This window comes from Cheilinus undulatus, linkage group 3 (genome assembly GCF_018320785.1).
Source record: "Cheilinus undulatus linkage group 3, ASM1832078v1, whole genome shotgun sequence".
Taxonomy (NCBI): Eukaryota; Metazoa; Chordata; class Actinopteri; order Labriformes; family Labridae; genus Cheilinus; species Cheilinus undulatus.
In genome coordinates this window covers 44,469,118-44,490,711 of record NC_054867.1, presented here as the reverse complement: position 1 = coordinate 44,490,711, position 21,594 = coordinate 44,469,118, and the positions used below count along the sequence as shown (strand labels likewise).

The window sequence follows — 21,594 nt, the reverse complement described above, 5'->3', positions numbered from 1 at the left end:
TGTGTATCAGTTTCTATCCTACCCTATTGTAAAATATATTATAACAATGTAAAACCTAATGCTTTGGCTTTGAAGTTTCCATGATTGTTTGTAAGACCAATATTGGCATTACACCTCATTTGTTTTTGAGTCAGAGTTCACACAATGGATATAAATAAGCCCCAGTTGTTGTTGTTTACAATTAAGTTAAAAAAAAAAAAAATCATAACTGGAATTAAATAATCTTAGCATCTGTTCTGATACATGTGTTGATTTAACTAAGGAATATTTAGTAGGCTACAAATAGACTTAATGTATAAGAACTTTTCTTTACATTTTATGCAGTGTTTAGTTTGTAATCAAAGTGTAAGAATTTGTAATGAAACCAACAATGATAATCAGATACATTTAAAATTTCATATTTTTCAAAATGTTTCTAAAATAATACAAACAAAGGCTTGTTTTCATTCAGAATCTTGCCTTCTTTATTATCAAGTCAGGACATTCAACTCAGTGTTAAATAAATACATCAAAACACTGAAAGTAAACAAAAGCACATGTAAACATAGCAAATCATATAATTAAATCTTAAACCTGAAAACTCACATTTATCTTAATTCTAGCCTGTAATTGAGAGTTTTTTACTTTTGTTTTCTGTGTGTGGTTAATGGTAACAAATGATTCTTTAAGAGGTATTTAACCTACTCTTTGACCCAGCCGTCACTGTTTCTCCCCCTGCTTCACCGCCCACCCAACCTCCAATGTCTTTGGAGTCACCACAAATACAAAAAAGCCTAAACAGCTTTTGGCAGTCACTGGGTCCAGTCAGTTGAGGAGCATCAAGCACAGACTTACTTGCACGCTGCTGGAAGGATCTATTACATTGAAAAAATTAGGAGAAGGCACAGTGTGACCAGACTGCTGCCTGAAAGGGAACAGAGCTGACAGCACTGAGGACTGTGAGCAGGTAGGTGGCCCTCATAATGGAGGCTGTGTAGGGAAAATGTTCTGGGAAGAGGAGAGAATGGATTTAAGTCAGCTTTTTTTCTTGTAAGTCAGCCCCTGCAAACATAATCAGGATAGAAACAATGGCTTCTGTCATGGTTTACATCAGAAGGCCATAAGTATTTGTGAGCAGGTGCAAAAATAGGAGCATGAAAAAATGTGTTATTCTAATATTCTAATTAAGCCATGTTTCTACTTTAACAGTAGTGTTCAAACAGCGCTGTAGTGACTAATGGTAAATAGGATTTTTATATGCTATCTAATTTCAGTTGCTCAGATTACCATGTTAATAATTTATTATATATGTTGAACACTGTAAAGGATTTAGTTACATAGAGGACACACAAATTGGTGTTGAGTGCATGAAATCACTTTAGTAAGGCATGCAGGCTTCTCAGTTTGAATTTCACGGTTTTAAATCTGAGAGCTGGATCACAGCATTGAGGTCAGAGCTGTAGGGTTGTTGGGTGCTGATGACTAACTTAAGATGGAGGAATCCAATCGATGTGCAGCCTGAGAGCCATGGAGGGTGTGGGATGTAGTTTGGCAGAAAATAGAGCTTCTTTTTCACATTAAAGGACTACACAGGAGTGTGGTGGATACTGTTCAGATGGTTGTTTTTCCTTTTTCATGAGCAAGCATGCAAAATGTGTTATGGGAAAAAAGCTTTAAAAAAACATTACAACCAAACTTCATTGATAAACTTGAAAAGTAAAAACTAGAACATGAATGTAAGACTAAAAATTAATCACACATACCATGCTAAACCTTATTACCCGTTCTGAACAACATACATGTGTCAACTTGTCAGCCCTTAAATGAGCAAATCCCCTGGGGAGTATATAGCACCACCAGTACTCATTTGACACCAAAGGGCCTTGTCACCAGGCCGAGTTCTTTGTGAGTTACACAACTGAAGCCACTTTCTGCCTTTAACACTCAGCCACAGCCAGTGATGCATTGAGAAATGCAGAGAGAGACATTTGAGAAGCAACCAGATGCCACTTCAGGAGAATGTACTCGGTAGTGCAGTGATCTACTGTGGGTGGCTGGGGCTGGCTATGTCACGTACTACTGACACATAAGGCATTATTTATTTGTCTGCTATGTGCCATCCCAAGAACCCCCTTTTATTTATTTATTTATACCAGAATACAAATGCCAGTATCTTGTGCAGTTTCTGTTGGTCATAAATACAAGATGAGGTCAACTTGGAATAATGTCCAGGAATGTAGGATGCAGATATCCTTCTGTTGTTATAAGTAGTTAAGCAAGCCGAGGAAGACGACTGTAATCCAAATAAAGAAACCTAGTTTATGTTGGGGAAAGGCTCATCACTATGTATATAGCAGTGTAAATGTTGTTGACTAAAACTATGGATAAAATGTTTGTCCACTACCTTTTTCCATGAGGGAGAACAGACCGCCTCAAACAGATCTTTGGTGATAAAAACTCAAAAAAAAAATAAGTTCAGTTTCATCAAAGAGGCTAAAACAAGACTAAAGTGTTAAAGCCAAACTACTGGACATTCAAAAAGTATTATCCACTGTGTATATAAGATATGCCAGTATTTTCATCAGTGTATTTTATATCAATTTAAGTACTGGCATTGCATTAATATGAGTGTTTTACATTTATATTAATTGTACGGTTTGACTGATTTAATTAGTTTAAAGAAACTAAATGCCTTGACTAAAAGTAAAGACTAAAATGAATAGACTTTTTCAATGGTGAATGGACTTGAGCTTGTATAGCTCTTTTCTAGTTGTCTGACTACTCAAAGTGCTTTTACACCACAGGTCATACCTACCCATTCACACCATTCATACACTGACGCCAGAGGTTGCTATGGAGAACTGGTTGTTAGTATGAGTAAATCACATTCAAACGCATCCATGCACATTTACACAACACTGATGAAGCAGTGTCAGCAAACTGGGGTTAAGGCCTAGTCCACATGGGGACAAAAACGATATGTTTCTGTTTCATTTTGAAAAGGTTTTCCGTAAACACAGGATCGTTCCTGGAAATGTCCGCGTAACCATGGAACCACTGAAAATGACTGAAAACGCTGTAGTATATATGCCAAGCCTGTAAGTGGCGCTGTAACGCTGCCATGGAAATGCACCAAAAGAGAGAAGAAGATTACGGAAAACTGCCCCAAACTTTCTCCTGGTTGCCCTTTGGTTGTTCTACACGGTGGATTTAGGAACATATGGCGTATGCTGTGCTCTGTGGTGGTGAAGGAGCATCAGATTTTGCTGTAAAAGACACAATAAGCTCAACAGCTTCTGCAGCACAAACACAACCCTGTAAATCCGCCATTGTTGTTCTGGTTTGACTCGCACATGTGGCTGAAGTGGGCAATGCTATGCTGTCCTCACGGAGACAAAATGGTAAGCGTTTAGAGGTTTGTTCACTATGGGACCCGGTTTCAAAAGGTAGTGTGATCCATATGATAAAAAGGGTGTGATCCATGTCAAATGCCTTCTAAAATTTAAGGTGACTCAGTACTAAGAATAAAACTTTTTAAGATTTTCTATGGCCTTTAACTCATGAAGTCCAATTTAAGACTTTTTAAGGACATGCAGGAACCTTGTAAAAGTTAATCAAAGATTAAAGTAAGAATTAGTTATAAACGGTGTTCTACGCTTTGTTGCCATGAAGAGTTTGCTGATCTTTGGTATTAGACTTGGAGAATATTTCTGCTTAAAACATTTTGACTTTCGACACTGGCCTTAGGTTGCTTTCATCCAGGTCAAGCTCCCTCTATTGAATCCACCTTGATTTGTCAGCTGTGACAGTTTCTTAACACGCAATCACATATAAGTAGCTATAAAGGATATTTCTACCCTATTTTGCCATGCAGAGCTTGCTGATCTTCAGTTTCATACTTTGGAGACTATATTAACAAAAAAGACAGAAAATAATGAACACTGAAGCCCTTTTCACACTGCCGCATGGTAACTACCCTGAAAACCGCCTCCCTCCTGGAGGAGTCCCCTGAAATGCAGAGCGTTTTTTAAAACGGCTGCTGCTGCCGCGGTACGAGGCAGCAATGACGTAGAGGTGCTTTGGTGAACGTCACAGCAGAGCCCACCTACAAGTCCATCACACACCCCTACCCAAAAACACATAGAGTACCTCACAATCTCTGTATATTAACATGTATAATGTACTATAAAACGAAGGGAAAAATACAGTTCCGTCATCAAAATAATTCCCCCTAGAAAATACGTTTCAATGATTGGTTCCACAATTTTTCTTCTAGTTGTCTTTGTACGATGGTAACCGTGTTGTAGAGCTCAGGATATTCATGATACACCAGTATTATGAGCTCCTCCATTGTTTGCTGAAGCCTGCTTTTTCCGGGTTCTCTCCCTCCTTAGCTGCGGCCAGGCAGCTGCCGGCACAAAGTTCAACATGCCGAACTCCAAGCAGCAGGGCAAAATCTGTGCGCATTCACGTGGGCAGCAACCGCTTCTGGGTCCTACCGCTGTGGTTAAAACCGCTTCCCGTCTGCCGCCCATCCCTCATTAAAATGACTAGAGGTGGCGAGTTGCAGCACGGCGGTGTGAAAAGGGCTTGACTAAACTATTAAGTGCAAGCAAGTTAGAAAATGTTTGACTTATGTAGTTCTCCCTCTTGATGCCATCTTTAAATGTCTATTGCAACATTTCTTCATGTACATCTTTCATGCAGGATATGCACTGATGTAAACATCAATCAAAGAATTTTTTTAAGTCTTATAAGCCCAACCAGTAAGTTTAAAAATGGTCAAGATTGGGAAGGCAGACAGGAAGGATAGTACTACTAATAAAATCTATAATTGATACAGCATGCTTAACAAGAAAAGTATCAAGGACACTTTAAATATGTAAGGAGTATAAAGTTAAAAAAATATATTAAGATGACAAAAGTAAAAAATTGTAATAAAAACAAATTCTCAAGTAAAGTACAATGCTAACCCAGCTTAGCTATAAAAAAATAATTCACCTTGACTGCTTTTGTGTACCTTCATATTTATATCAGCTCTCTTTCTTTCTTCCTGAGTGTGGATATCATAACAGGGTGAAGTAATAATAATCATGGTAACAGTAGAAAAGAAAAGAAAGACATGGGAAAGGGATTATTGGTACAAACCTGGAGGGTTGACAGAGGGTAAAAGCTAGATATATCTTCCCTATGCTGCTGCGGTGCAACATTTCAGATAGCCTCTCTAATTTTAAGCTTGGTGACTTGTTACTTTGCAGCAGTGACAGCAAGTCAGTCTGCCCACATACTGCTTATATGTAATGACATTATGAGGCATGTTCTGAAGCTACAGCAATGTAAACTGCAATGTAGCCTGCTAATAAATATTTAAACCTCAATGACAGCAACAATAACAGATGCTTGGATTCTATTGACAGTTTTTGTCTGCATCTCCCCTCCCCCATGCATCAGGACTCATTTAAATCACATGAGGGCCTCAGCCAAACATTAAACTATAAATGTGATGAGCTAAAATGGCAGAAGTATTTAGTGGGAGGGAAGAGGAGTGGGTTTCCTTTAATGCAAAGGGACTCCTGCCAAGCTGTCTCCTGTTGCAGGCTGTTTTGCAATTACCATATGTGTTGTGTAGTTCATTTTCATGATGCACCGAGAGCCAAGATTACTGCTGGAGCACAGAACCTTCCCAAACATATGCTGGAGCATGTGTACTACTAAAAATAAAACACTTACTTTCCAAGACCGCAGGATTGACTTTAAGTGGGACAGACTGTAAATATTCAAAATTCAAGGTGAAATACTAAGGAGTAAGTTTTTGTAAAACCACGATAAAAGGCAAAAAGGTCTTCATGTCAGCAAAGCAAGAGTCCTGTTTTATGGACTTTTTTTTCTTCCAGGCCACTTTTTGTAGAGAGTTTATTTGTCCTTTCTCCTTAACTACTTCCATGTATGAGCAGTTGGAGCTAGGATGATCACAGGTTATCAGGTTTACGATTGTTTTTTTCTCAACATATAGCAACTAAGAATCTTTTTCTTTTTACAAACTCTACTGTGACTTAACAAATAGTGATCTAATGTAAGAACAAAAATTCAATTTTTTTTAAATCAATTTAGAAAAACAGAAAATGAAATGGATGTTTTTCAGAGGACTACTTAGGTTGCAAAGGTTAAAGTAGGTGTAGTGCAAATTTTAGAGGAAGGTGGCTAATTACGTTTACTTAAATGACTGTAAATGAGTCATTTTTTTGTGCATGTACTTGTATTTTTTTAGTACCTTTTGATTTTGGTCATTTTAGCCTTACTAAATAATGTTCTGGGGAAGTACTGTTGTTCATTACATTTAAAATGAAATGTAATGACTGAGTAAGAAAATAACAAAGCCAAAAGAAGATTCTAGCTTTCTGTCAATGACATGAAACTGGACAGATTTTTGGCTTTGACAACACCGTGGTACATAGAGAGTGACTCCACATCACATCTGGAAACAGCTGTTACATGACCTTTGATTACATCAGGGTATATGCAGGAAATCTGACATCAAATTTAATACTTTTTAAGACCATTTCAAGACCCTTTTAATGTCTTTAGAGACACTACACATCTTCAATCTCTTACCTGTTTCAGTTTTGTATATGTTTTGTGCTGATTGTAGGATTAAAATGCAACAGTGTAGAAGAGAAAACACCAGCAGTGTTTCTTATTGTAGTAAAAAATAGAGCTTTCTTGGAGAATTTTGAGAATATGAGGAAAAAGTTCACATTTTGACACAACAAGGTAGCTGAGAACACAGGGTCTGTCAACCTAGAGTTACCATATCAGTCTTGAAGTACTTTTTTAGAAATGTTGCACTTCAGCCCCAACTAGAGACACGGCAGAGCTTTCAGGACGCACTGACCGCTCAGCACCTTTAGATCTGGCATGGTTCCAAAAGAATCTTATATGTAATCGAAATACAATTTTAAAAACAAAGAGAAAACTAAGTTATAACCCTTTGTGAAAATGAAAATATCAAAAACTACAATATAAGACCTCATCGTCTTGCATTTAAGACTTTTTAATACTTTTTAAAAGCCTTAAATTTCATTACATTTATCTATCAACTTTTAATACTGTTAAGACATACTGTATATTGACATGACTTTATCTAAACAACCTGGTCGAAGATCTATATTCTCACGTTGTTACTGCCAATAAGGAAAGATCAGATTTTGCTAAACAACTTCTCAGTGCTTTAAGTCAACTTTAAATTATATATTTTTACTTTTACAGACCATTAGATAAGTACATTTAAGACCAGTAGTTTTACTTCATTTTACATAAATTTTAACCGAAGTACTTTTACTTGAGTACAATAGTCTTGTACTTTTTCCACCCCAAGAAAACATTTTAAGACATAAAATTTACATCATAAGCAGGGATACATCAATGAAGATGCCTAGACTTTCAAACTTAGGTCACTCATAAAATACTGCTGATACTGTGATCAGTATAGATGTTGTTTGTTTGTTTGGTTTCTAGACTTTTTCCTTTAACTAGACAGGACAGCTGAAGAGAGATGGACAATGTAGGGAGGGAGAGTGGGGGAAGACATGCACCAAATAGCACCAGGATTAGGATTTGATCCTGTAACCAGTACATCCAGTACCAGGACTGTAGTCTCTTAATATGGGTGCCAGCTCTACCAAGTGAGCTAAACCAGTGCCTTTGATATAATTGTGTAGCATGATCTTAGCCTTTGAGCAGGAAGGCGAGGCTGGAGCTACTGTGTTCACAGTTTGGTGATATTTTAACAGAAACAAGAGTGACAAATGTAGAGCACACTGCAAACTATGCACTGTCAAATGATCAAAAGGAGAACTGAGAAACGGAGTATGAAAGAAATTCTTAAAATGGTATTATTAAGGGTTCACATTTGTGCTCTGTATTAGTGAAGACCTAAATGTGCCTGTTTTGGAACAAAAAAAAGTATCGAAGCATCCCTAATTGCAACTGTATTAAAATACATTTTGCAAACATGCAAGCAATCAATTAATGAGTAAAATGTTTACATGCAGGGGGAGCTGTAAGCATAAAAACAAGAATCTGAGTATAGCTGTGCAGTTAGTACTCTGGTAGCACTCAACTATAATCAGTATATCAGTTCAAATATTATTAAAATCTGAAGCGATGTATATTTTCTTATTAAGAGTTTATCCAGTCAAGCACATAAGTAGGTGCTGTTTTGTTCACACAAAGCATATCATAAAAAAAAGAGAAAACAGTACTCACCTCTTCATGTCAATATTCTCTGGAAATGTACATCCATGTTCATCTGCAAAGCGACAATAATATTAATCCCCCATATACAACCACTCCTACTTGAAATCCCTGTCCAATCAGAAGGTTAAGACCTTTGGAGTTGAGAGTCATTAGGTCAGATTTTACAAGAACAAAAAATAGTTATGGCTTAAAGTGATGCATGTGACCTTTCACAACAGAGAAGAAGATGACTCATATAAAATGTGAGTCAGATGTAATCCTTGTTAAGTGTCACATTGCAACATGTGTTTTCATATGAAATTACTTCAGTATCTTAAAACAAAGATCCTGACCTTATCAGTGTTGTGGTAAACAAATTCCCTAGCAGATGTTCAGACTCTGAAAATGCTTTGACACAGTACATTGATAGAGTTCGTGTGCATTTGAGTCAAGCAAAAGCAAAACTAAAGGTGCTGCAAAGACTTTGGCCCAGCGCTGCATGCTGCATCCCTCTGCCCTTTGTTCCCTACAATAAGGAATTACATGTCATTTCATCTCAGTGCCTTTACAACTTGATTGAATGAATAATTAATGATGACTGGGAGGCTATAGCAAGGCCTATGTGTACAGGGTTTTAAAGCTTCTCCCTGATTATTTAAGGCTTTGACAAGTTCCTAACTTAATTATCACATGCCTTGCACAGATTCCTGAGATAGATATCCATACCATGTTAAGGCCAACAGTAAATTACATCGGTTGCTGCCTCTCACTGACGGACTCAAGTAACTGCAGTGTGAATCTGAGCAGATACAGGAAATTAGTTTCTTTCAAAAGCTTTTGATATTTCTAACATCCTTTGAATGGCATGAAAACAGGAATCAGTAAGACCAGGACCTGTTCAGAAGTTGATAAAGAAACTGGCACATCATACTCTAAAAGATTCTCAGTCAGTATCATTGGTTTTCTTTTGAAGAATCTATACAAGCAGTGCTAATGATTTTCTTTTTTCTTTTTTATATTCAGAGACTTCTGAATCAGCAGAGCTCAAGATACAGCCAAGATGTGGAAGAAGTCAAAAGTGACCGATCAAACTGCCGCTGGGCAGGCGGGTAAGTGCAGGTTGTTTTACGGCCTCCCAGGTTAGTTTGGTTGAAGGGTTTTCATCTGTTATCTTGCATTTATCTGAGCCCGTATTTCGTCTTGTCTGAGGATGAAGGTGAACAGGATTCATCTGGGTTATACAACCAATCTTGAAGGAAAATTAAGACCTGTGAAAATCTAAGGAAAAAGATTGCATAAGCAAGAATCTGTAAAGCACGCTACCAAGACTGCATAAGATCCATGTCTACAAATGGCATTTTCAAGAAGATGTAGGACACCCAAGATGTTTGAAGAATTCTGTATTATGAGGATGGTTGGCTGTTTCCACAAGAGAAAACAAAGAGAAGAATTACAGGCTCTTTTGTGAAATTAAAGCTGTCCAAATAATCATCATGGCACCACGGCATCTCCTTTAAGGTGTCAAGGAAATCCAGAAAAGGTCCTTTTTGTTATAAAGTGTTCTACTTTATGATGGATTGTGTTCCAATCTGCAAAAAAGCTGCAAGTTTGAATATGGTGCCAGCAATATCATTCGCTGATTCCTCTTGCCAAAGGAGCAGATTAAGAAGATGCCTGTCAAATGAATGATCACAGGCCTTCCAGATGCCAAAAGCGGAAATGCAAACAAGCTATTACAAATGATCAAGACCCTGCTGAAAACAAAATCTCTGCATGGAACAGATGTCAAACTGCGGATATCTGAAGAACAGTACCAACAAACAGCTGGTGAATGCAAGAATGATCAACAGAGTCATCACAGAGGACCAACTCTAGCCGGTGCTACAGTCAAAGGGAAAATTGAAAATGAATTGGTGCTGATGTTTGGTAGAAGATGAAATGAAGGTTCGTTTTAAATACATTTTCAACAGTATTTGCTCTTAAGTTTTTCTCAAGCACTGCGCAGGAATCATCCTGAGATGTCAGCCATGAGAAAATGCCAACGCCAGCTTGAAGTTAAGTCTAATCAGCGGTTGCACAGCACAACTATTTACAAGCTGCTGTAACAACATTTTACTAACACACTGTTGTATGTTGTGTCTATTACTAATCATTATTTGTTGTGTGATATGTCCTTGAACATTATGGTCTGCCTAAGGTGTGTCTGTGTGCTTCCCACTCCTGGGTTATTTCGTACGTTGTGGTGTTTTATGTTTATTGTGTCAATAATCCTGTCGAAGTTCCAACATGCCATGGTACTTTTGTCAGGATTAATATTTACCTGTCCTGTTCCCTCTCCTGCTGTCATGTTATGTGTTAAGTCGACGGTTCTGAGGGAAGTCACCCAGAAGACAAAGGTATGGGAGCAAAAACAAAATCAAATTAAACAAACGACTCACCGTCTGTAAGTGCATGACTCCATGTTGGGTGAGTTGCATGTATGTTGTGGTCTTCATCATCCCTCGAAAGGTGTCATCCCAAAGGGATGATTCAACTTTCAGTGTCACAACAGATGCATTTCATTGTGACATTATAAACACACTTCATAAAGTATGAAGTCTAGCTCAAGGCTATTGCTGCCGTTGATTTCCATGTGTCTACTTCATCTTGAAATATAAAGGATGTACACAATGTTGGCACAGTTCATACTCAATGAATGAACTTGCTCTAAAGGGACATCCCATAGAAGTGGCATCATCTCTACTAAAATCGAGCTAATCTGACTAGCCATTTCAGTTCATCTGCGATTTTGGTTTCCCACAAACAGTATGAATTTGGTATCATTTGAAAGATTACACGTATATCATAAATCAGGTGGTATTTCTATACAATGTATACCAACTCAAACTGAGTCAGAACCTTTAAGATTCCCTTTCTATAAACCCTTGAGATTTTCAGGATTTTCATGTCTGACCCACATGCTCTCCTTAGCTTCTCTGGGACAACCAGGATTGTCACAGAAACAAAAATACAATTTTTATGATCCCATCTTCAGAGAGAGGCAATGCACAGCCAAGTTAACACAGAATATTGACGACTCAAGGCAATCCGCTGGAAGAACGCCCACGACCCCTGAAGCCTCTCCAAACTCTTGATATCTTCTGATTTCTTACATTCCTGTGACAATCGCAGGACATTAGGGACAACACCAGTATGCAATTCTTTCAGGCACTGCACTTCAAATCCATAAAGTAGTATCTGCTCTCTAGCTTGAACATGAACAGCTCTCAAGAAAAGAAATGCAAAGTTACAGGAAACTCCTTCCAGTTTAAGAAGCTTCAGTGTTGAAAACACACACAACCCCAAATGAGAACAGCAGGGACATGTTGATGAATCAACAGACTTTGAAAACTTTTCTGAATACTCTCAATTCAAACAATCATGCTTCTCCAATTCATAGTGTAGAGCAAAACAGCTCTACTTTTAAGGTTTTAATGAAAGAATATATTTCCAAGCACTTCAAAACCCATAAGGAGATGAAACAGGATGCGCACAAGTAAAAAATGACAATTAAAAAAAACCCAAATAAATAAATAAAAGTGCTGCAATCAAGAGCAAGATTTTAATATGTAAACAGAATCTGTGCAACTTTTCATTGGTGTCTTATAACTATTGATAATAGAGGCCCCTACGCACAAGTAAATCTCACAAAAGATTTTTTTTTTTCAAGCCTATAGTGAGTCAATGCAAGCTTCCACACCAGCAACTTAATTTCACCAAGGGAAAATGCAGCTGATATAAACCTGGTCAGTTTTTTTAAAGTGTTGCTCCCCAGGAGCATACATCCGACCAATCAAAACACTTGTTGATGCAGAGTTTTAAGGTAGACAAAGAAAGGAGCAAAGACATCCTCCTCTCCAACACCACAGTATGTTTGTCCTCTTTTCATATCTGCCTGTAGCCAGTGCTTGTTGTTTTTGACTTACATAGCCTGGCAAGAGAGGGTTAGGGTTAGGGTTGTAAATGTATGGTTTAACATTTAATAATACAGTCTACTCTGACCTAAGACAGCTAATTAATGACAGCTAATTAACAGATCAATCAGCTCACTGAAACACACCTCCAACCTGCCACAAACAGGTAAGCAAATGGATTTGAAACCTCAACTATGCCCTTAATATTATTATTAATAATATTTAACACATAATGAATGAAAAGTCGGTTCCCCCCCTCTTGGCAAACTTTGCCGGTGCAGTGAATGAAACGGTGAAACAAAACTGCACTGACCTGCTGGCGGTGCCTTTACACATGGACCGGAGGAGAGGAAGAAACCTCATTTTATCCCCCACTCCAATGTATCACTGTTTATCAGAGGACAGGAGAAAACACACCGTAGACTTTCACAGTGCAAAGGTTTTTAGAATATGCAAAATTTAGTCGCAAACCACGTCGCAACAAAAAATTGCACGACAAAATACACCTCTAAAATAGTTGCAATTTTGTGCCGTTTATTCACATTTCCCTTAATGTGTAATGGCCTTAACATAAATTCATTGAGATAATTTGTCATTGGTAGAAGAAGCCTGAGTTCGGTTGCTCACATAACCATGTCATCATTGTTTATTGGCATCCTCATGCAATGTGCACAAAGATCTGCAGCCTCTGCCTGCTCCACTGCATCCCTTCAGCGATATACCAGACTCAAATAAAGATAGGCAAATACCTGAGACACGGCCAAATAAAAAGACTGTAAAATGATCGTGATATTCTCTGCAGTCATAGCAAGTTTTTGATAAAAGAAGCAGCCTTGATTGTGAAGCATGTAGTTCTTCCAGAGAAACAAGTACATCAAAGGGCAGCACACCTCAGTTTTTCTGTTCTTAGACAAAAAAAGAGAATAATTGACCGCCCCATAGAGAAAACAGCAATTGACTGTATTTTGCACAACATATCTTACTTGAATAGATACAAGTATAGTTAAGTCTGTGTGACCATACTTTTAGTATTCAGTCGCAAAAGTGGGAAGAGTTGGAAAGCAGTTATACATATTGAAATAGCTCTGAGTTACCTTTTGGTTCTGCGATGCAGAAATACTATTCAATGCATACTTTTTAAGGATTTCATTTATTTAAAAAGAATTCATTGTCATGAAGAAGCCCATTACTGTTGCTACTCCTGACAAAGTCTTCCTGAGTTCTGATCTTTATGGGCCAAACAGACATTAAAAAATGTAATAGAAATGAAAATAATACAGTGGATGACTTTGGAAACCAAATCATTGGAAAAGAAAGTAGGTTTAATTAATATAACTTTTTAGTACTCAAAACAGAGAACAAGAAGTTCTCCAGTGCAGACAGTAGCATTGGTTACTTAAAGCTGGACAGAATGAATTACATTCAAGTTTTAAATCACAGAAGCCCTTCCAAGACCTCCTGAGAAGTAAGATCAAGACTTCTGGTAAGGTTTAAAATACAGTTTAGCATTTTAAAAGTCATAGCAGGACCCTGAAAATCTTTCTGTACCAAATTTATGCCAATCATACTTCATCAGACACTTTTTGCTGACTGACCCATGAAATCAATGTCTGGCTTAAACACGCAGCTTTAATTGCTGTTCTACATTAATAGGCTGATCCATATTTCCATGCAAACATCTGGCTTTTAACAATGTCCACAGCAAAACTCATCTAATATTATCAGCACTCTCCAGGGTACAGGACATACGTTTGTGTAGCACCAGTTGCAAGCATTTCATCTCTAACGTGCTTCAGACTGCAAAATGCTGGGGCACCATGCTCATCTCTACTTACTTAGTCTACGTATCTTTTAGTGAATATTCTGCCTGTTACAGGTTTTTCATGCCACGAGGTAAAAATAAAAGAACAGGGATCCCTGGACCAGATGAACCCCCGTGATCAGCATTCAGTGAAGCCCCACTCGAGATTGCTTTTGGTTAGTCCATATTGGTTGTCTCAGGGGTTTTGGGTTCTGCAAAAACACATCAGTTAGCTATATAAGCGTATTTTACAACTGAACTTTAAGTAACAATATGTGTAGTCCCTTAATGGTCATAAAATTTAGCTCTGATTATGTAAGTCTAGACATTTTCGCAGGAGAACACTAAAAACAAGCTGTGAGCTGAGCTGTATGATGCCTAATATGACATTATGTCTCACTGCATAAGGAAATTGTTTTGATACATACTAGAACGGCAAATATTTGTTGGTAGTATTCAACGACTATGAATGAATAAATTAACAAAAAAATCAGCCCACAAAGAATCTAACAGTTTAAGCAAAAGAACTGGTTGAACCATGATCATGCCCAGCACTCTGTTAACAAAGTCCCAGAATAAAACCACAGTCCTAAAATAAGCATGAAAGGACCTCTTAAAACATCAATCGTCAAAGATTCTTGATGATATTAACTACTCACATTTTCATTATGACATAAACATCAACGTTTATGGCAGTGATTCTGATTTTATTAAAACCTGGACTTTTCACTGTTTCCCACTGACATTTATAAAGTCACTTGCAGGTGCATGTTTATTTCAGGATTGAACACTCACTACTAATAGAAAATAAAAACTTGCTTTAAATTATCTTTTAAAATCTGGTTAAAATGTGTTTCACTATTAAACATTAATCTAAATGCATAAACTACATACAGTAATACCTATTAAAGTGGATTTTTGATTCTTCTGATTTTATTACAGTATGTACTTTCTAATTTTCATACTCACTTCTGATCAAAATTATAAGACCAGTTGAAAAATTGCAAGAATTTAAATTCTGCACTGGATCTTAAGAAGGTTCTAAGTAGAGCTTCAAAATGCAAAAAGAAGAAATGGGAGTGAGGCAAAAAAAAAAAAAAAAAAAAAAAAGAGTATGCAGTTTATTGAAAACAACAAGAAAAGTGAAATAGGCTGTTCATCAGCTGATCAAAAGTTTAAGACCATAACTCAAAAAAAAAAAAAGAAAAAAACCAACCCCCTCAAAACAGAGACAAAAGTTTCAAAAAAGGACTCAGTAATGAGTAGCTCCACCGTTCTTGTTGATCACTTCAAAAATTCATTTCGGCACGTTTGATGTGAGTGTTTCCAGGAGGCTGGTGGGAATGTTGCTCCAAGTGATGAAGATGGCTTCACAAAGGGCATCCACGGTCTGCAACTGATGTCCGTTTTTGTAAACTTCCCTTTCCATCCATCCCCAAATGTTCTCAATTGGATTTAGATCAGCAGAACACGCAAGATGGTCCAAAAGAGTGACGTTATTCTCCTGGAAGAAGTCCTTTGTCAGGCGGACACTGTGAACTGCAGCATGGTCCTGTTGAAAAACCTAGTCATTGCCACACAGACGAGGGCCCTCAGTCATGAGGGATGCCCACTGCAACATCTCCACATAGCCAGCCGCCATTTGATGCCCCGACACAACCTGAAGCTCCATTGTTCCATTGAAGGAAAAAGCACCCCAGACCATGATGGCGCCCCCTCCACTGTGCTGCGTACAAAACATCTCAAGTGGAATCTCCTTGTCATGCCAGTAATGTCGGAAGCCATCAGGACCGTCAAGGTTAATTTTTTTCTCATCAGGGAATAAAACTTTCTTCCACCTTTCAATGTCCCATGTTTGGTGCTCCCTTGCAAAGTCCAAGCAGGAAATTTTGTGGCGATGAAGGAGAAGAGGTCTTTCAAGACGTTTTTTTTTTTTTTTTAAGCCCTTCCCTCGCAGATGTCCTCTGATGGTTACTGGGCTGCAGTCTGCACCAGTAACTGGGTCGAGGATCGGCCCGTGTCTTGACAGACAGCCAATCAGATCCTCCGGCTCAGCGCTGGTGAAATTTTTTTGGGTCTACCACTTGACTTTTTTGTTTCATAACCCTCAGGATCTTTTAAGAAATTCAAAATGACTGTCTTACTGGGTCCAACCTTAACAGTGATGGCACATTGCGAGAGGCCTTGCTTATGCAGCTCAACAATCCGACCGCGTTCAAAGACAGAAAGATTTTTTCCCTTTGCCATCAGGAGGTCATGACAGTGTGACTACCCGACAGAAAATGACACTGTATCAACATTTTTGTGCAGGTTTTGGCTTTTAAAGGCTGTGGTCTTAAACTTTTGATCAGCTGATGAACAGCTTATTTCAGTTTAATCGTTGTTTTCAATAAAGTGCTTACTCAAATATTTTTGTTTCACTCCCATTTCTTCTTTTGCATTTTGAAGCTCTACTTACAACCTTCTTAAGATCCAACAGTGCAAAATGTAAATTCTTGCAAATTTTTAAACTGGTCTTATAATTTTGATCAGGAGTGTACTTTGATGGTGAAATTAAATAGCCAAGCCAAAATAGAGGTGATATAAACTGACTCATTTGAAAAAGTTTAGACAAAATAAATTAAAATAAAATGTGACAGGGTCAAATGTGATTTGGATGTTTTTAAATCCAATATGCTAGATGCTATAACTTCTCAAAGAACATATTCAGTAAGGTTTTCTGTTGAATTGTTTATTAACTTTTCAGTCCATTAAGTTTTTAAAAAAGTTTGATCAGCTCTGAACAAGTAGAACACATGCCACAGTCCTCAATTTTAAACACATTTCAATGTTCTTACCAGGATGTTAACACTGCCAGTTTTTCCTTTTATTCTTTTTTTCTGGGTTTAAGGTAATATCAAATTCAAACAAAATTGTGTCTCTGATTTAGTAAAAATCACTTCTCATAATCATTAACATTTTCACGTTTCAGTCAACATATTGTACACGCTGTGGCTTTTCATTGAGTTCTCTGTATTCTTAACTTCATATTTTCTTTGAATTTAACCAGGTATCAGGAAGAAGTCGAAGGTACCCGGTGTGATGATTACACAATTTATTGAGGAGCTTCCAGAGGGAATGACAACCCCAGATTTCACACGCAAACCTATTGCTCTGACTATTCAAGAGGGTAAGTGTCATTGTCTCTCATGCATTGGACAGATAATGAGAATCTTGATCTTAATATCAAATGGCACAAGGCAACATGAAATCATAAGGGATGAGGAACCATCTGAAAAATGCCTTTACTCACTGCATTCCAGGTAAATATGCAGTCTTTAAAGCCATTGTTGTGGGCACCCCAACACCTACTGTAACATGGAGCAGAGCAAATGGAGAAATACATTATCATCCAGACGTATGCCAGCAGAAGTATGATGAGGCATCTCATGAACATACCATTGAGGTAAGCTTTACATGAAGCACATGATATGTTCAGATTGCTTTCTTGTTGAATTTCTACAGTATTAATAACAAGGAGTGCTAAAATCTAAACAAAGGAAATGTCTTCACACTTAAAATTAACTACAGCTGCTTTCAGTGACAATAATATTGTCATTAATTGTGTTTGCATTTCAATAGTTTCCTAAGGTTGCTCCAGACGATGCTGACACCTACAAGTGCTTTGCGACTAATGAATATGGAAGAGCCGTCTGCACTGTTGTCCTGAATGTAATTGAAGGTAGGATTCTCATTATTCTTTGAATTATTGTGTCTTAAATGTATGTTCAAGGATAGCAGTCCGACATTCAAACTTGCTCAGTTGTTGAATTAGTGTTGACTTGTGAAACAAGGCTGATGTGAATTACAATAACTATTTCTTGTCAACAGTTGGATTTTCAAAGAGCAAGGAACTTCAAAAGACCCAAGGGGAAGGTGAGTTTTAAAATACTTAGACCCTCAACACTGTCCCTTCCATGTCAGATTAACCTGACATGCCAAATGGATTTGTTTCCCACATCCATCTGGTTAACCTTCACCAGACGACATTTGGGAAAGGGCAGAGCCTTTGAAAAAGCACTTGGAGGGTGATTGGATGAACGTTCTTTCTGTCATATCTTTACGGGCCAATCAGAGCAACAAAACACGTGACGTAGCCATTACATGGCGACTGTAGACATGTCAGTACACAACCTTACACGCACAGTCTCCTTTGATTTTCAGTCTGAAGGGAACAACATACAGACCCTGATTGGAGGACCAAAGAGTACTGCTGGGATTGTAACAATGGAAAAGTTGGATTGGAGTTAAAAGAAAAAGCGGTGGGTTTACTCTGGTTTGGGATTGGGACAGAATGGGATTTTTTCTGTAGGAGTGGGATGGGATGGGATGGTGATGGAAGTCTGTGTAGGTTCTCAGTCATCCAGGTCATGGTTATCCAACGCTGATCAAGTGGCAGCTGGACTGGTCCCAAGTTCTTCAAGACGTTTCACCTCTTCTCCAAAAGGCTTCTTCAGTTCAGGAACAGGAAGAGGATGGTGATGGAAATCCTCTCCCATGTCAACTTTTACTGCTAATCAGACAGGGTTGAACAGTTTGCATTGTAAGCATGTCATTGAAACAATTTTTAGTTTTTATAAAGAAGAAAATAACTCTTATTGGAGTGTTAATCAAAAGAATAGCAAAAATAAAGTAAACATACAACATTTTCTCCACAACATTAAACAATAATGTTAAGAAGAACGTTTCTGTCAAAACACCATCGCCAAGCAGTGCTAATATTGGCAAAAAATGTTTGTGTCATTGAAAAAGATAGAACTAGTCTATCTTTTTTGGTTTTTAGTATTTAAGTTACAGTAAAAATTGTTCTGGTCACCAAACATACAAAGCATGATACTGAATGATGGACTACTGTTTTTGATTTGTTTCCCCAGATGTAGCAGATTTAAGAAAAAAGCTGAAGAAACGGTGAGTGGAATTTTGATTGGGACTGCTACAAATGTTTGCCTTTGCAAATGTTACAGAATAGTTTAGAATGTGTTGGTGTTTGGCAGTTGAATGAAAACCATCTCTTTACAGTAATCCTGATGGAACACGAGAGGAAAAGCCAATGGAGCTGGAGGAGAAGGTCTGGGAAATCCTCCTTAGCGCTGATAAGAAAGACTATGAGCACATTTGTATTGAATATGGTATCACAGACTTCCGTGGTATGCTAAAGAAACTGAATGAAATGAAGAGGGAGAGAGAGGAAGAAATCGCGGAGGTAAGGGGTTTTTGATTACATCCTAAAGTTGTTCAATAAAACAGTTTAACATCTTTATGCTACTTTCAGTTTTAAATACAATTTTTGGTGTCTATTCTATGAGCAGAATCATCAATATTTTTTGTATTCGTGGGTTTTCTCTCTCTTTGTGGTTAGTTTGTCACACATATCAGTACACTGAAGCATATTGAGGTGAATGACGATGACTGTGCAACAATTGAAATAGACATGGACCTCAAGGATCCTTCCAGCAAAATCTACTTGTACAAGGTAAGGACGTAACTTGTGACGCATGCTATTTATCCGTATTTGTCATCAATCTTAACAACTAATTCTAAAATTCTGCAGGATGGTGTCATGGTTCCATTCAGCAAAGAAGATGCAGACAACGAGAAGCACTCTTTGAAACAAGTTGGCAAGAAATATGTCTTTCAGATTAAAAAGCTGGGTGCAAATGATGCTGGACTGTACTCAGTGGATGTTGGGGGTGTCAATGTGTTCTCAACAGATTTTAAAGGTATGTCCTACAGTCTTCCAAGAGTCATATTAGTTATTAAATGCATGGAATAGCACACATCAAGCCAACAGAAACCTAGGTAAATTAGGCAAGGAGAAAAAATACTGGGTAGATGGTGCCATTAGGCAATATGATATTGGTTCATTTTCATTTTCCTTTCCCTACAGTACCTGAAGTTGATTTTGCAGTAAAAATACAAGAGGTGAAAGCAGAAGAACGAGAGGATGCCCTCTTCCAATGTGTCCTTACTGCACCAATAAACGAGATCAAATGGTTTGGCAAAAGTGCCCCGCTGTCAAATTCTGAGAAACATGAAATCATTGTGTCTGAAGATAAGCTGATCCACAAGTTGATTGTGCGAGACTGTATGCCTTTAGATGGCGGTATCTACGCTGCTGTGGCAGGAATCAAATCCTGTAATGCCTGGCTTATCGTTGAAGGTTAGAAAATTCCTCTGCTCTTTTTCCATTTATTGGAACCAGTTCTAACTGCATCTATTGATACGTTTCTCCAATATGGCACTATGTTAATACATTATTTTCAATTTTGATAACTTATAAATGCATCATATTCTTATTTTGTAGCTGACAAAGATCCTGCTAACAAGGGCAAGAAAGCAGCTCGCAAAACTACCATGGCTGGGGCTGGGGCCATGGGGGAAGAAGAGCTCGCAAGAATAGCTAAAGAACAGCAGGAAAGATATGAGAAAGAAATGGAAGTTAAAATGGAAAAGGCCAAGAAGGCGCAAGCTGAGAGAGAAGCTGCAGAGGCAGCTGCAAAAGCAGAAGCAGAAGCTGCTAAAAAGGCAGAGGAAGAAGCCAAAGCTGAAGCTAAGGCTGCTGCTAAGGCTGCAGCAAAGGCAAAGAGAGCAGCAGCTGCCAAAGATGCAGCTGCTAGAAAAAAGAAGGCTGCAGCTGGTGCAGGCTCAGCAGCAGGTGGTGCAGGTGGTGCAGGTGGTGCAGGAGGTGCAGGAGGTGCAGGAGGCGCTGAAGGTGCCGGTGTGGCTGGTGGAGCTGGTGGGGCCGGTGGGGTCGGAGGGGCTGGAGGGGCTGGAGGGGCCGCTGGGGCCGGCAGGGCCGGTGTGGCCGGTGTGGCCGGTGGAGCTGGTGTGGCTGGTGTGGCCGGTGGAGCTGGTGTGGCTGGTGTGGCCGGTGGAGCTGGTGCGGCTGGCAGGGCTGGTGCGGCTGGTGGGGTTGGTGGAGCTGGAGGAGCTGGAGGAGCTGGAGGAGTTGGAGGGGCCGGTGGTGCAGGGGGTGCAGGAGTTGCAGGGGGGGATGGAACTGGCCAAGGCATCGGTGCAGGTGGTGAAGGTGGGGTAGGAGGTGGAGCTGGGGGCATAGCTGGGGCTGGGGAAGGAGATGATTTTGAGGAAGATGATTACGATTCATTTGAAGATTCTGATATAGACTTTGAGGGAGAAGATGGAGAAGGAGGAGAAGGAGGGGAAGGAGGAAAAGGTAGAAAAGGAAGAAAAGGAGGAGCAGGAGGAGAGGGTGGAGAGGGTGGAGAGGGTGAAGAAGGCGAAGAAGGAGGAGAAGGAGGAGAAGGACGTGGAAAAGGAGGAAAACGCAGAAGACGTGGGAAGGATGGTCCACTCGTTCCTGACACAGTAATAGGTAAGAAAACCATTTCTATTGTACTGCATGCATGTGACACACAAACCTCTTAAATGTACCTAGTTATCCTGAATGTTCATTTAGGTGTAAAACAATGTAAACATTGATAAACCAGTCTTGAACTTTGGATTCCAAGCTTTATGTTTAGTTGTTTATGTTTTGTGTTTATTTTTATTATCCGTCTTGTTTGTCTCCATTTACAATTCTCATGATGTTTATTGTAATACATTTGAATTACCATGTCTTTTTTC

At 38.7% G+C, this 21,594-nt stretch overlaps 1 protein-coding gene across 1 annotated transcript in view; it reads left to right on the top strand.

The window, feature by feature from the left end:
- The first annotated feature begins 776 nt into the window (after positions 1-776).
- Positions 777-21,594, top strand: part of LOC121507325 (immunoglobulin-like and fibronectin type III domain-containing protein 1) — a 33,653-nt gene continuing 12,835 nt past the window's right edge. The window contains exons 1-12 of the mRNA XM_041783606.1: positions 777-946; positions 9,238-9,323; positions 17,018-17,137; positions 17,271-17,413; positions 17,590-17,689; positions 17,839-17,883; positions 18,882-18,915; positions 19,027-19,210; positions 19,367-19,480; positions 19,559-19,727; positions 19,895-20,167; positions 20,312-21,343. Of these exons, the coding sequence (XP_041639540.1) occupies positions 9,275-9,323; positions 17,018-17,137; positions 17,271-17,413; positions 17,590-17,689; positions 17,839-17,883; positions 18,882-18,915; positions 19,027-19,210; positions 19,367-19,480; positions 19,559-19,727; positions 19,895-20,167; positions 20,312-21,343 (2,263 nt within the window). The 5' untranslated portion in view covers positions 777-946; positions 9,238-9,274. The remainder of the gene's footprint in view (positions 947-9,237; positions 9,324-17,017; positions 17,138-17,270; positions 17,414-17,589; positions 17,690-17,838; positions 17,884-18,881; positions 18,916-19,026; positions 19,211-19,366; positions 19,481-19,558; positions 19,728-19,894; positions 20,168-20,311; positions 21,344-21,594) is intronic.